The following is a 16,487-nucleotide window of genomic DNA, read 5'->3' on the forward strand; positions in this document are numbered from 1 at the left end:
AGCAGGAGAGTGGGACCAATTGGCTCGCTCTTTCAAAAAGCCGGCACAGGTATGTTGGGCCAAATGGCCTCCTTCTGTGCTGTATGATTCTATGATACTGTATGTGAGGGTTTAATTAGCAGCAAATCCTTGTGAAATGGTGCTGTAATACTGTGGAGCTTGGCCTGCTGGAAAGCTCATGATGGCAAATGATAACCTGAAGCAGGATGTGATGCCTCGAGTTTATTTTGAATGGAAGTATAGAGTTATACAGCACAGAAAGAGGCACTTCGGCCCATCGTGTCCGCGTCAGCCATCAAGCCCTGTCTATTCTAATCCCATTTTCCAGCACTTAGTCCGTAGCCTTGTATGCTATGGCGTTTCAAGTGCTCATCTAAATGCTTCTTGAATGTTGAGGGTTCCTGTCTCTACCATCCTTTCAGGCAGTGAGTTCCAGATTCCAACCACCCTCTGGGTGAAAAAGTTTTTCCTCAAATCTCCTCTAAACCTCCTGCCCCTTATCTTGAAACTATGCCCCCTGGTTATTGACCCCTTCACTAAGGGGAAAAGTTCCTTTCTATCTACCCTATCTATGCCCCTCATAATTTTGTACACCTCAATCGGGTCCCCCCTCAGCCTTCTCTGCTCTAAGGAAAACAACCCCAGCCTGTCCAGTCTCTCTTCATAGCTGAAGCACCCCAGCCCAGGTAACATCCTGGTGAATCTCCTCTGCACCCACTCCAATACAATCACATCCCTCCTATAGTGTAGCGACCAGAACTGCACACAGTATTCCAGCTGTGGCCTAACTAGCGTTTTGTACAGCTCCATCATAACCTCCCTGCTCTTACCTTCATTAGCCGAGGCATAGAATATAAGTATTCCATATGCCTTTTCAACCACTTTATCTACCTGTCCTGCTGCCTTTAGGGATCTATGTACATGCACACCAAGGTCCCTCTGATCCTCTGTCCTCCCTAGGATCCTACCATTCATTGTGTATTCCCTTGCCTTGTTAGTCCTCCCAAAATGCATCACCTCACACACTTTTCAGGGTTAAATTCCATTTGCCACGGTTCTGCCCATCTAACCATCCCGTCTATATCGTCCTGTAGCCTGAGGCTCCCCTCCTTGCTATTTACCACTCCACCAATTTTCGTGTCATCTGTGAACGTACTGATCATACCTCCTACATTCATATCTAAATCATTAATGTACACTACAAACAGCAAAGGACCCAGCACCGATCCTTGTGGTACACCACTGGACACAGGCTTCCAGTCACAAAAACAACCTTCGACCATCACCCTCTGCCTCCTGCCACTAAGTCAATTTTGGATCCAATGTGCCAAATTGCCCTGGATCCCATGGGCTCTTACCTTCTTGACCAATCTCCCATGTGGGACTTTGTTAAAAGCCTTACTGAAGTCCATGTAGACTACATCAACTGCACTACCCTTATGCACACACCTAGTCACCCCCTCGAAAAATTCAATCAAATTTGTCAGACATCATCTGCCCCCGACAAAGCCATGCTGACTATCCCTGATTAATCCCTGCCCCTCAAGTGGAATCTAATTCTGTCCCTCAGAATTTTTTCCAATAATTTCCCTACCACTGATGTTAGGCTCACTGGCCTGTAATTCCCTGGTTTATCCCTACTACCCTTCTTGAACAATGGTACTTCATTAGCTGTTCTCCAGTCCTCTGGCACCTCCCCTGTGGCCAGAGAGGTTCTGAAAATTTGTGTCAGAGCCCCTGCAATCTCCTCCCTTGCCTCACACAGCAGCCTGGGATACATCCCGTCAGGGCCTGGGGATTTATCCACTTTTAAGCCTGCTAAAACCACGAGTACCTCCTCCCTCTCAATACTAATTTGTTCAAGTATATCACAGTCTCCCTGCCTGATTTCACAGAATCACAGAATCACAGAAACCCCACAGTGCAGATAGAGGCCATTTCGGCCCATCGAGCCTGCACCGACACATATCCCACCCGATCCCCGTAACCCCCACACCAACACATATCCCACTCTATCCCCGTAACCCCATGTATTTAATCCCACTAACACTAAGGGTCAATTTATCATAGCCAATCAACCTAACCCGCACATCTTTGGACTGTGGGAGGAAACCGGAGCACCCGGAGGAAACCCACGCAAACACGGGGAGAATGTGCAAACTCCACACAGACAGTCACCCGAGGCCGGATTTGAACCCGGGTCCCTGGCGCTGTGAGGCAACAGTGCTAACCACTATGCCACCGTGCTGATTTCTATGCCTACATCGTCCTTCTCCATAGTGAACACAGATGCAAACTATTCATTTAAAACCTCACCTACATCTTCCGGCTCTACACACAGATTGCCACTTTGGTCCCTAATAGGCCCGACTCTTTCCCTGGTTATCCTCTTGCCCTTAATATACTTATAAAACACCTTGGGATTTTCCTTTTTTGCCCGCCAGTGTATTTTCATGCCCCCTCTTCGCTCTCCTAATTTCTTTTTTAAGTCCCCCCCCTGCACGTTCTATACTCTTCTCGGGCTTCCACTGCTTTTAGTCTTTTGTATCTGCCAAAAGTCTCCCTTTCTTTTTCCTAATCCATTCCTATATATCCCTTGACATCCAGAGTTCCCTGGGCTTGTTGATCCCACCCTTGACCTTTACGGGAACATGTTGGCGTTGTACTCGCTCTTTCCTTTCTGAAAGACTCCCATTGCTCTGATGTGGATTTTCCTTCAAGTAGCTGATCCCAGTCCACTTTGGCCAGATCCTGCCTTATCATATTAAAATTGGCCTTCTGCCAATTTAGAACCTTTATTTCCAGTCCATCTTTGTCCTTTTCCATGACTACCTTAAATCTCACTGAATTATGGTCACTGTCACCAAAATGCTCTCCTACTGACACTTCTACCACTTGCCTGGCTACATTCCCTAGAATTAGGTCCAGTAGCGCCCCCTCTCTTGTAGGACTTTCTATATGCTGGCTAAAAAAGCTCTCCTGGATGCACTTTAAGAATTCTGCACCCTCTAAGCCTTTCACACTCTGACTATCCCAGTTAATATTGGGGAAGTTGAAATCCCCTACTATTATTACCCTATTATTTCTACACTTCTGAGATTTGCCTATATATTTGTTCCTCTATCTCCCCCTGACTGTTTGGGGGCCTATAGTACACTCCCAGCAAAGTGCTTGCCTCCTTTTTGTTTTTAAGTTCTACCCATATGGCCTCATTAGAGGAGCCTGCTAAGATATTATCCCTCCTTACAGCAGTAATTGACTCCTTGATTAATATTGCAACACCCCCTCCTCTTACACCCACTCTGTCTCGCCTGAAGATTCTACACCCTGGAATATTGAGCTGCCAGTCCTGCCCTTCCCTCAACCATGTCTCTGTGATAGCAACAATATCATACTCCCATGTGTTCATCAACACCTTCAATTCATCTGCCTTACTCGCAAGACTCCTTGCATTAAAGTAAATGCCATCCAGCCTTGCCATACTCCCTTGTGCTGTTACATATTTGCTCTGCCTTCCAGGCTGACTTGTTTTTTCCTCTATTTGGCTGTGCATCACCCCCTACTATAGCTCCACTCTCTGTATCCCAACCCCTGCCAAGTTAGTTTAACCCCCCCCCCCCAACAGTACTAGCAAACCTCCCCGCAAGGATAGAAACATAGAAACATAGAAACATAGAAGCAGGAGTAGGCCATTCGGCCCTTCGAGCCTGCTCCGCCATTCAATGAGATCATGGCTGATCCTCCAAATTCAGTACTCTGTCCCTGCCTTCTCCCCATATCCCTTGATCCCTTTAGCCTTAAGAAATATATCCAACTCTTTCTTGAATATACTTAATGAACTGGCCTCCACCGCCCTCTGTGGCAGAGAATTCCACAGGTTCACCACTCTCTGGGTGAAGAAATTCCTCCTCATTTCAGTCCTAAATGGCTTACCCCTTATCCTTAGACTATGACCCCTGGTTCTGGACTCCCCGGCCTTCAGAAACATCCTGCATCTCGTCTGTCCAGGCCTGACAGAATTTTATAGGTTTCGATGAGATCCCCTCTCAATCTTCTAAACTCCACTGAGTATAAGCCCAATCGACACAATCTCTCCTCATACGTCATTCCTGCCATCCCAGGTATCAGCCTGGTGAATCTTCGCTGCACTCCTTCCATGGCAAGTACGTCCTTCCTCGGGTAAGGCGACCAAAACTGCACACAATACTCAAGGTGTGGTCTCACCAAGGCCCTGTACAACTGCAGCAAGACATCCTTTTTCTTGTACTCGAACCCTCTTGCTATGAAGGCCAACATACCATTTGCCTTCTTAACCGCCTGCTGCACCTGCATGCTTACCTTCAGCGACTGGTGTACAAGAACACCCAGGTCTCTTTGCACTTCCCCTTCTCCCAATCTATTGCCATTCAAATAATAATCTGCCTTCCTGTTTTTGCCACCAAAGTGGATAACCTCACATTTATCCACATTATAGTGCATTTGCCATGTTTCTGCCCAATCACCCAACCTGTCCAAATCGTGCTGGAGTTTCACGACATCCTCCTCACAGCATACCCTCCCCCCCAGCTTTGTGTCGCCTGCAAATTTGGAGATATTACATCCAATTCCCTCGTCCAGATCATTAATATATATTGTGAACAGCTGGGGTCCTAGGACCGATCCTTGCGGTACCCCACTAGTCACTGCCTGCCATTCGGAAAATGACCCGTTTATTCCAACTCTTTGCTTTCTGTCCACCAACCAGTTCTCTATCCAAGTCAATACCTTGCCCCCAATCCCATGTGCCTTAATGTTGTTCCGGTTCAGGTGCAGACCCAGTGATCCAGGAAACTGAAGTCCTCCCTCCAGCACCAACTCTTTAGCCGCTCTCTATCCTCCAATTCCTATACTCACTAGCACATGGCACCGGGAGTAATCCAGAGATTACAATCTTTTGAGGTCCTGCTTTTTAATCTGCTACCTAGCTCCCTAAATTCTTGTTGCAGGACCTCATCCCTCTTTCTACCCATATCGTTGGTACCAATGTGAACCACGACCTCTGACTGTTTGCCCTCCCCCTTCAGAATGCCCTGCAGCCGTTCAGTGACATCCTTGACCCTGGCACCAGGGCGGCAACATACCACCATGGAATCACGTCTGCAGCCACAGAAACATCTACCTGTTCCCCTTACGATAGAATCCCCTATCACTATTGCTCTCCCACTGTTTTTTTCCTCCCCTCCTGGGCAGCTGAGCCACTCGTAGTGCCACGGACTTGGCTCTTGCTGCATTCCACTGAGAAACCATCACCCCCATCAGTATCCAAAAAGGAAAATCTGTCGGAGAGGGAGATGGACCCAGGGGACTCCTGCACTACCTTCCTAGTTCTTTTACTCTGTCTGGCAGTCACCCATTTCCTGTCTGCCTGTGCACTTTACCTGCAGTGTGACCACCTCGTTAAACGTGCTATCCACAAAGATCTCAGCTTCGCGGATGCTCCACAGTGACTCCAGCCGCAGCTCCAACCCTGAAATGCCGATTTCGAGTAGCTGCAGCTGGAGACGCTTCCTGCACATGTGTTCACCCTGAACACCTAAAGTGTCCCTGACTTCCCACATAGCACAGGAGGAGCACTCCACGCAGCCGAGCTTCCCTGCCATGTCCTACCCTTAATTTACTCCCTTTACTTCCTTTTAAATTAAAGAATATTAAATACACTAGGGACCTTGCTTCCCTTTAAACACTATTTACTCTAAACTAGAGACCTTACTTTGACTTTAATGACTGGACTGTAGAAATACTCACCAGGTCCTACTTACCAATCAGCTCCTTCCCTGGTTGTGACGTCACTTTAGCGGTTCCACAGTATGGCCTTTTCAGGCCTGCTGTTTGGTGATTTTACTTGTGTCACAGTTGTCCAAGTTATGCTGCGCCAGGTAAAGCTTTTTTTCTTGAGGGATGTAATGGGGAGCAATTTTATTTATATTGAGTGCCATTTAAGTGATGTTAGAAGAGTTTCATTGGTCATCAACGTCCACTGATCTGACTGCTAATGAAATTTCCATCAACAGCTAGTGTCATAGTCAAGTCTTCCCTGTTAGAAGCTTCAAGGGATCCATTCGACCGCCTATTTTTTATGTGAAGGTGAGGGTTGTTAGTGGAGAATTGGCCATTTTCTGTTTTCAGTTATCGTCAGCATCAAGCACACTCAAGGTAGGAATTGCATGAGTTAGAAGCAGAGTAAAGCTCCCTCTACTCTGGCCCAACAATTTGCCTTGGCACCAAACTCCAGAGCACCCAAATTGCACCAGTGTGTCTTTTTTCCAATTCATTGTCAAAAATGTCAGCGGTATCCCACTACTGGTGCAAGATCCCCAGCTCATGTGGCCTCTCGGTCAATATTGTGCTGTGGCCCCTGCCCACCAAGAATTAAGACTGCTTAAAGCTCCTGCCACATGGGACCTGTCGAGCCAGCATCAGTCGAGGCTGGACTTGAACCCAGTCCTGGAACTCCTCAGGCAGTGCCTAATCTAGTTCATAAACCAAGCGTCAGAAATAGAGGAGATGGCGACTCTGGGGGAAGAGCCACTGTAATCTGAGTTTTCTTAATTCAATTCATTTGCAGTTTGTAAAATCAGAGATCAATTAAAAAAAAAACTTGCACTTGCATAGCACCTCTTAATGTCACAAGACCACCCAAGACACTTAACAACATGAGGAAGAAAATAAGAGTGGGAGTTGGCACAACCATGTTGAAATATGTTTTTCATATGAATACTTAGGATAAGGTAATGTAAAAAAAAATCTTGGCAAACTTGACTTTAAAAAAAAATATTTCAATAGCTCTGTGGTTCTATGTGCAAGTATATATGGCCACTTCAGATTGAGTCTCATCAACACATGTGAAATTGATGCTTGCTTACCTTTTTTTTGCATGTTGCCGAACTTGATTAAGTGTAAGATGGTAATTTGTGGATCAATGCAAATTCGTTTTGAATTGGTACTTAATTTGGATATTTTCCAACATAAACCGCGGTAATGATGAAAGCTGTCGAAGGGGAGGGGAGGGGAGGGGGGGCGGGGAAAGTAGCCACCATGAAGTTAAACACTCTTTGCAACTTTGAATTAGATCCATCATTTCCACACATACCTGCAACACATATGGGGGACGGGGGAAAGAAGGTGGAATGTTTAAAATCAGTCCGTACACTCACCGACATCAGCTGAATAAGTAAGGCCAATACAACATATTGAATGTATTCCTTAATGTTTCAGTTCATTTATTTTGTTTAATTTTTTAAGTATTGATGCTGCTCGTGTTAAGTGCTCTCTGACTGGGTTTTATTCTGCTTTCAATTAACATTTTGAGCAGTTTTCATCTTTTTTCTCTCTTTCTCGCCCCCCCCCCAGCCTCCCAAGTCGTGTTTTTACACTTGCATAAGGCAGACATATTTAGAATTTTTCATATTTGTTATAGTTATTTTTGATCTGTCACGAGGAGCTGAATGAACCGCTGTGTAAAGGGGATTTCCACATGCTGAGTCAGTCCAATTTGTAGTGTTTTGGCACCTGTTTCCTGTAGAAGAAAAGTGGTAGATGAGCTGTGTGATTCAGCCCCACACAAGTGGAAGCCCTGTATTTGGTTGGTTAGTTGGTTGACATGGAGGTTGGTGAGTAACAGTCTTTTTTTGCATTTGAATGTGAGCTCTTCCGTATGAATACGCCACTCAGACGTGACTCAGTGGCAGCACTCTCTCCTCTGAGTCGGAAGGTCGTGGGTTCCAAGTCCCACTCCAGAGACTTGAGCACATCATGTAGGCTGGTACTTCAGTGCAGCACTGAGGGAGTGCTGTACTGTGAGATGTCATCTTTCGGATGAGATGTTAAACCGAGTCCTCGTCTGCCCTCTTGGGTGGATGTAAAATATCCCATGGCATTACTTCAAAGAGTGGGGGAGTACTCTCTGGTGCCCTGGGCCAATATTTATCCCTCGACTAACATCACTAAAACAGATGAGCTGGTCGTTATCACGTTGCTGTGGAACCTGGCTACGTGCAATTTGGCTGACACGTTTCCTAGTTTACCAAAGTGACTACACTTCGAAAGTACTTTATTGGCTGTAAAGCGCTTTGGGATATCCTACGGTTGTGAAAGGTGTTACATAAATGCAAGTCTTTAATATAATTTTAGACAAATCATGGGAGCCCATGTTCAGAATGTATTTTGAGCTAGCTGAAAACTTTAAATGGGATAATCTTCAAATAACAAAACCTTTTATGTGGTAATAGTAGCTCAGTGGCCTCTTGTTTTATTACTTTCTCATCTTACTGGAGTGTGTTCTGTGTGCAGGGAATGTTGGCATTTTGTGCTTGCCCTGTGAAAAGACTTGCTCCCCTCTCATTGAGGACTGACTATCAAGCATCTGGGATACAGTAAATGGAAACACGGGGAAAATGGTGATTGTAATCAAACCAGACTACTGTACATTGTGATACCTCCTTTCACATCCCTTTGTCCTCTTGCCAGCACTATAGTTCCCATTAAAATGTACGTGGTATCGCAAATCCGCACATTTCTCCAAAAACTCAACCGTCCCTGAAATAAAGTGATTGAAAAGCTGAAATTGTTCCTCGAGACAGTTATGAATCCAACAACTTAAAGCTGCATTGGTGGGGACACGCAAACACCCAGAGACTTATGGTGGCATTGTTGCCATGGTGAGGGGAGCTTTCCGGGTACAAAATGTTCCCAAACTGCTGGCTCAAAGTCCAGCTGGAATTCTTCCAAGGTAGGCCAGAGGTGCCACAAAAGACACAATAAGGTCTTAAAAGTTTTAGGCCAGCTTTATGTTCTCTTCCTTCCCCCCACCACTTTTTCCTTTTAGCACCTCCTCCTCAGGGCTGCAGTCAATGAATGCTACAGCATGGTTCCATGTGTGGTCACTTTGTCACGTCTCCCAACTGGTTACATTAACTACGCAAGTCTAGACGGCGAGTTGGACTGTTGAATTAGAGAGAATATCTCGGCCAATGTCCCCACACCTGTATTTCCTAGCAGGGGTCTGTATGGAGATTAGGGGCAATAACTCTAGATTCCTTTCTCTTTCCCCCTCCCCACCCCCTTGCTTGGGAACAGGTTGACAAGTTCTGCCTGTCCTGCCAACTGCCCTCCCAGCTGTGTTGCTTGAGGTAAGCTAACCTGTTATCACCCTGGTTTATATGATTCAGTGTAGTCACTTTACCTACTATGCCATTTGGGAACCTATACTTGTTCTATGTACCATGTAGGGATGTTTAGACATGTGAGCAAATCTGAGCAGCACTTTCCAAGGTACTTCTCACAAGGAGTCCAGGGCTGGGACTTTCCACTTCCGCACGAGCTATTAAAATGACCAGTTGGGAAATCAGGCCGGGAGATGAAGCAATTGGAAAACCCCAGTCCACTCCTTAACTGGGAAATCTGTTTGGGGGGGGGGGGGAAATTCACTGGCCTGTCTAAATCTGAACTTCCCCACACATGCATCTAGACAGGTCATTACAATACAGATTATTTTCTTTGGCAATAGTGAGAAGGCAGAACTCTGTAGAATGCATGTTTTGTTATGAATATTTAAGTTGCCACAAGATATGATTTGAAAATGATCCAGAATTATAGGCTGATTAAATATTTCTTAAATAACAGTTGCTGGTTAACTGTGGTGAAATTAATTAAGTCCATAAGATATCTGCAGTAACAATACATCACAGGATTATTGTAAATTGATTTTAACAGCATAATGTCACTTTTTAGCATGAATACAGCTAAAATTCTGTACAATAATACAAAAATGGGTTAATTAGAAAGGTGCAGAGACCAACATTTTTAAAAACAAAAAGGAATTATTTGTATAAGTTCCAATACTAACTGTGACCCATCACAGTGGAATATTCTCTCTCTCCTATAACAACCTGCCTCCTTTTATCCCTTTGGGAGTGTCGCCTCCAGCAAGCCCAAAGACAAAATGACAAACTTTGCATGCATACAATGAGGTTTGCCAGTTGCATCCATGTAAAATAGCAAAGTCAAGTATTTCACGTAAAAGAAACATGCCCCTCCCACACAAACAAATCGCATAGCTCCTTGCCGATTACTCCAGTTGCTCAACCACGCATTTTATGCATGCAGTACATACTCATGCAGACTTGCTTCTGTTGTCATAGTGTCACAGTCACCTGTATTTATGTGTATGTATATATGGTATATAAAGTGTAGTCTATATGGTCGGCTGTGGCTCAGTGGGAGCACTCTTGCCCCAAGTCAGAAAGTAATGGATTCAAGTCCCACTCCCGAGACTTGAGCATATAATCTAGGCTGACACTCCCATACAGTACTGAGGGAATGCTGCACTGTCAGAGGTGCCAGTCTTTTTAGATGAGACGTTAAACCAAGGCCCAGTCTGCCCCCTCGTGTAGAGATAACATTTTCCATGGCACTATTCCAAAAAAAAAAACAGGAATTCTCCCAGGTATCCTGGCCACTATTTATCCCTCAACCAACATGACTTAAACAGAAGCTCTTTGCTGATTGTGGGACCTTGCTGTGCACAAATCAGCTACCACATTTCCTGACAGTAACTATACTTCAAAAGTATTTCATTGGCTGTAAAGTACTTTGGGACACCCTGACATCGTGAAGGATACTATAAAAATGTAAGTCCATTCTTATTAGCTTGAGGATTTAAATAAAATCAAAACTGAGTAGCCTTCTATATCAAGTACTGTAAACCTGTATAATCCATCCCCAGCAATATCTCAAAACTTGTATTTCAACAACAACCTGTAGACTTTGGTTAAAATGTACTCCTGTTGTGCTGGTCAGAGTTAGTTTATCGCATATGAGTCTGCTGTTTGTTAATTGACAGAGATCTTTCACCCTCCCAGCAACTAAATCCTGTGCCTCCTAACCTCCACTGAAATTGTTTTGAAATATGTAATTCTGGAGAAGGTTCTTTACTTTCCAGAGCTGCATGTTTAATTTGAACAAAAAGGAATTTGGGTAGTATTAACATGTGACTAATTACAGAACCCACAATTTGAAAGGCATCCTTCTGTATCTGACCCAAACTGAGAGGGCCATTCTTGCTGATTACAGCCAGTAGTGTGAGAAGTATGATGCCCCTCAAGGTGTTATTGCCAGTGTTGTAGACCTAGATCACAAGATCACTTTGCTGGTTGGGAAATATCAGTTGCCACAGTAAGAATGACGTTGCTAAATTGTAGTTGGCTTTTACTTCCAGGTTTCTATAAATGATTGGCATCATTTAGCAAACCATACTAGTTTATATTTTTTTAAATAAAGCTGCTATATCACATATGATTAACAATATATTGGAATGGATTTTTCTCCTGGAATGTGGCTTTCTTTTTACTAGTTCACTGCTGAACATTATCATAGAATCTTACAGCACTGAAGGAGGCCATTCGGCCCATCATGTCTGTGCTGGCTCTCTGAAAGAGCTGTCCAATTAGTCCCACAGCCCTAAACATTTTTTTTCCTGAAATTCCCTTGTGAAAGTGCCTATTGAATCTAGTTCCACTACACTTGCAGGTACTGCATTCCAGATCATCATAACTTGTAGAGTTTATTATTTAAAAAAAAACTGTCTCTTCATCTCCCCCCTTTGTCAAATATTTTAAATCTGTGTTCCTCGGTAACTGGCCCACCTGCCGGTGGAAAGTGTTGACCCATCTCCTTGGTCATGATTTTAAAACACCTCTATTAAATCTCTGCTTTGAGGCGAACTATCCCCAGTCTCTCCACCTAACTGAAGTCCATTAGCCCTGGTACAATTCTGGTAAATCTCCTCTGCACCCTGGCCAAGACTCCATTAATATCATCATTATTAAACGACACTATTTGCTTTATTATTCTGGATAAAGGATGTATGGACCCCCCGCCCCCCGCCCCATCTCCTCTCCTGGTTTTTACCTCAGCATATCGGATTCCACTTCGCTTCTTGCAAGACTCCAGCCCAGGTTTTGTGCCTGGGTTTCTTTTTGCCAGGAGCAAGACACAAGGCGCTGATTTGAATGGGGATGACATCACCGCTGGTGGGTGAAAGTTTTTGTGGAGAGAGAGAGAGAGCAGTGATCCTGGGCAGGAGTGAGGACCAGGCAGCAGGAGCTGAAGCCTGAAGGAGAGGCAGCACTCGCCGGCATCTGTTCCTAATCAGCTGCCAGGCAACAACACCGAGCGGGACAAGATCCCTCCACCAGACTCTCGACCTCCCCCCGCCCCCCTTCAATCGTTTCAAATATTTTGATGTTGGATGATGATGATTTTTTCAGTTGGTGGATTGTCTCTCTAGGTTTTTTTTGTGTTGTGTTCTCTTTTCGGAAGCTTTCTCCGATGATTTCCCCGTCACCTGTGGAACTCTTGCGAGCCCCCCCGACCTGGAGCCCCGAGCCGGGCAGTCACGGCATGTTCGACCGCAAGCGCTCGGCCGTGCGCAACATTCAGCAGAGCCTGGTGCTGGAGCTTCTGGGCGAGCCGAACGTGGCCCTGCAGAGCTATCAAGCCAGATCTCCGGAGGAGAGCAACTCATTGGTATGTGTCTGTGTGAGAGAGGGAGAAACGGCAAGGCATGATTCACAGTCTCTGTGTGTATATGTGTATGGAGCTGGTGATGGGTGCACTCAACACATAGGTGTCACTGGGCTCTCGTTCTCTCTTTTTGCACAATTATATATTCCAAAGTAGTAAAAAACTCTCTTCTATAATGAGGTTATTTCGTGATTTGATTAATGCACTGAGAAAAAATTCCTGGCTTTGCATCTCTTGCTATAAGTAGGGGTGGGGAGGAGTCACTAATGTATAATCTGTGTGTGAAGTGTGTCTTGGCATAGCAATAGTATTAATCGGTGCACTGTATCTTTACTAGTTCACCGCTTTTAAAGTAATCGTTTTTTAAAAACTAAATGGTGCGGGAACAACTGCTAGCCATGTGATCCATGCTTATTCAAACACTTATGAAATTAGAAGCCCCACTTGTTTGAATTGATCATCTCTGAAAGGGGCTCATTGCTGCGCCGGGCGTCGAACACCTTCCTGTTGTGTTGTCTTTCAAGTGGGATGCTCTCCATAGCATACTGATGGAAGCCTGCAGCCACTGCAAAGGACCAGCAGCCTGTGTTTACTTTTGTAAAAGCTCTCGCAAATGCTTGGAGCAAGACTTTTGACAATTCTGCCGTGCAACCACTGAGGGGGCTGTTGTTTTACCTTTTAGCTCCACTGTGTAGATTCAGCAGTTTGGGATTGTTACCGCTGTGTGTGATTGTGGGGGGTCGCACAGAAAACTCCACATAAACTTGTCCGTCACATTTATTTAAAAAAACGGACAGCAGTTGGATTCACTTGTGGCAGCATTCGGTCTTAAATGAAAGTTAAATAGTTGTCTTCCTTTTTTGAAGTTTAACTTTGTGTCTGCAGTGTGGTTAGTGGAGCGGAGTGAATCGTGAGCCTCTGTAGCTTCACGAGATGAAATCAAATGTGTTCGCAAAGGACCGGCAGTGCATGAATGTTTAAATGTTAACATGGTAACAAAATAATGCACTACAACAATTGATCTCACGATGCTGGTCCACTCGAAATGCTGAGTTCTTGATTTGGTGTTTATTGGTTGTTGGGGGAGGGGGTGGAGAGAGAAATAAACACAAAAAACACATGCTTGACTAAAAATTGAAATAAGGTACAGCATGCAGCTCCCAAATGCAGTGTCAGCAATGCGGTGTCGCTAATTAAATATTTTATTAGAAAAGTGTACATCAGCCATTAGCATAGTGAAGTTGCATACTGTGTAACCTGTTTAGCTATTGATAGGAAGCGGCAAAATCTCGGCAATCTTTTACTGGAAAAGTGTAGATCAGTGAACTGTCAGGTTCCATCCTGATGCTCTTCAGTTCCTAGAAGTGCTGTAACCTATATTCCACACAGAAGATGCTGACTGTTACAAACATTCCTGATTGTTGACTGGTTTAATTCTGGTTTCTAAATCAATTTAGCATCCAAACTCTCGAGCAGAAACACCAACAGGGGGAATGGTAACTTCAGAACTGTCATATAGTGTGTGATTTCCTAACGACAGTTGCATTTTTCCAACGAAAAACACCTAAAGAGAAAACGGTGGGAAAATGACGGGAGACTGGGAAACACCATTGTTCATCCACAGCTATTGTGGAAGCTCAGCGAAGCCAACCTAAATCTCCCATTATGTTATTTTTTTACACACAAACAGTAACGGCTTTGTGCAGGGAGAAGCAATATGCAAGTAGATAAAGAGCTGCTTCAGGTAATTGACTTCACTGTAGGGTGAAAGTCTTGTTAGGAAGACTATGTTTAGTCTTGTGTGCAGAAAGCACTAGGCATGGGGCTGATGATGGGAGGAGTGCAGCTCCTTGCGGTGCTGTATAGCACAGCTGCATTGGTCAGACAGCAATCTTGCTCACTGATTCATCAGAGACCCGAACTTCCACAGGAATTAGTGTATTTCATAACCATGAGGTTGAATATTATTTTAGAAGATTTTGCATAATCCCTTTTTAAATATATTTTCTGTTACTGCTACATGAATTTGCTGACCTTTCTAGTTCTTATGGCAGACATTACTGTATTTGTCCAATTCATTTAACTTGGTGTCTGTATTATTGATGAGTTAGTTTTTTTTTTACATTGTTGGCTATCTTGACTGTGTGGTCACCTAAGCTGACTGGAAGTAAGCATCTTATTATAATATAATAAATGAGTGTGTCTGTCTGTGTGTATGCGTGCGGTAAACTCAAAAGTTATAGAGCGTACCTACACGTTATATCAAAAGAAAGTTTATGATTAGGGGAGTGTCATAGGCGTGTTTATTTTTTGGTCAGACAAAAATTGTTCAGGCAGTTTACAAAAAACGGACAAAATCCACTCATTTTAACAAAGCTTCTTCGGCGTGACTGACGAGTGGATGGACCAATCGACGGGCCACATTAGCGTTGAGTAACGTGATGGTTGACCAATCCTACGGGGGAACCGCGGTATGATGCGTCGCGGGCGTTTCATGGCGTGTGTGGGCGGGGCCTAAGCCTGCGGCCTGCCGTGGGTGCGGGACCGGGAAAGAGAGAGAGAGGGAAAGAGAGAGAGGGAAAGAGAGAGGGGGGGAAGGAGAGAGAGAAAGAGAGGGGGGAAGGAGAGAGAGAGAAAGAGAGGGGGAAGGAGAGAGAGAAGAGAGGGGAAGGAGGAGAGAGAGAGAGAGAGGGGGGAAGGAGAGATAGAGGGAGAGATAGGGAGGGGGAAGGAGAGAGAGGGGGGGAAGGAGAGAGAGAAAGAGAGGGGGGAAGGAGAGAGAGAGAAAGAGAGGGGGAAGGAGAGAGAGAAAGAGAGGGGGAAGGAGAGAGAGAGAGAGAGAGGGGGGAAGGAGAGATAGAGGGAGAGATAGGGAGGGGGGAAGGAGAGAGAGGGGGGAAGGAGAGAGAGAGGGGGGGAAGGAGAGAGAGAGAGGGGGGAAGGAGAGAGAGAGAGGGGGGGAAGGAGAGAGAGAGAGGGGGGAAGGAGAGAGAGAGAGGGGGGAAGGAGAGAGAGAGAGGGGGGGAAGGAAGAGAGAGAGAGGGGAGGGGGGGAAGGAGAGAGAGAAAGAGAGGGGGAAGGAGAGAGAGAAAGAAGGGGAAGGAGAGAGAGAGAGAGGGGAAGGAGAGAGAGAGAGAGAGAGAGAGGGGGGAAGGAGAGAGAGAGGGGGGAAGGAGAGAGAGGGGGGGGAAGGAGAGAGAGAGAGGGGGGAAAGGAGAGAGAGAGAGAGGGGGGAAGGAGAGAGAGGGGGGGAAGGAGAGAGAGAGGGGGGGAAGGAGAGAGAGGGGGGGAAGGAGGAGAGAGAGAGGGGGGGAAGGAGAGAGAGAGAGGGGGGGAAGGAGAGAGAGGGGAAGGAGAGAGAGGGGGGAAGGAGAGAGAGGGGGGAAGGAGAGAGAGAGGGGGGAAGGAGAGAGAGAGGGGGGGAAAGAGAGAGAGGGGGGAAGGAGAGAGAGAGAGAGGGGGAAGGAGAGAGAGAGAGGGGGGGAAGGAGAGAGAGAGAGAGGGGGGGAAGGAGAGAGAGGGGGGGAAGGAGAGAGAGAGGGGGGGAAGGAGAGAGAGAGGGGGGGAAGGAGAGAGAGAGAGGGGGGGAAGGAGAGAGAGAGAGGGGGGGAAGGAGAGAGAGGGGAAGGAGAGAGAGGGGGGAAGGAGAGAGAGGGGGGGAAGGAGAGAGAGAGGGGGGGAAGGAGAGAAGAGGGGGGGAGGAAGAGAGAGAGAGGGGGGGTAGGAGAGAGAGAGAGGGGGGAAGGAGAGAGAGAGAGAGGGGGGAAGGAGAGAGAGAGGAGAGGGGGGGAAGGAGAGAGGAGAGAGAGGGGGGGGAAGGGAGAGAGGAGGGGGGGGGAAGGAGAGGGGAGAGGAGGGGGGGAAGGGGGGAGGGGGGGAGGAGAGGGGGAGGGTGGGAGGGGGGAGGAGGAGAGGGGGAAGGGGGG

General features: G+C 46.0%; 1 protein-coding gene across 4 annotated transcripts in view; it reads left to right on the forward strand.

Annotated features, from left to right (window-relative positions):
- The window catches only part of rgl1 (ral guanine nucleotide dissociation stimulator-like 1), a 428,494-nt gene that overhangs the window by 84,608 nt on the left and 327,399 nt on the right, over nt 1-16,487 (forward strand). Inside the window, exons 1-2 of one of the 4 annotated variants that reach the window (XM_085982334.1) lie at nt 7,573-7,649; nt 12,358-12,564. In XM_085982334.1, the coding sequence (XP_085838460.1) occupies nt 12,367-12,564 (198 nt within the window). In that variant the 5' untranslated portion in view covers nt 7,573-7,649; nt 12,358-12,366. Of the gene's footprint in view, nt 1-7,572; nt 7,650-11,931; nt 12,565-16,487 lie in introns of those variants that run through there. The other 3 variants (XM_085982333.1, XM_085982332.1, XM_085982335.1) reach the window with 3 other exon arrangements.

The sequence above is a fragment of the Somniosus microcephalus genome, chromosome 3 (assembly GCF_052327205.1).
Source record: "Somniosus microcephalus isolate GS21.2 chromosome 3, FLI_Smic_1.0, whole genome shotgun sequence".
Classification (NCBI taxonomy): Eukaryota; Metazoa; Chordata; class Chondrichthyes; order Squaliformes; family Somniosidae; genus Somniosus; species Somniosus microcephalus.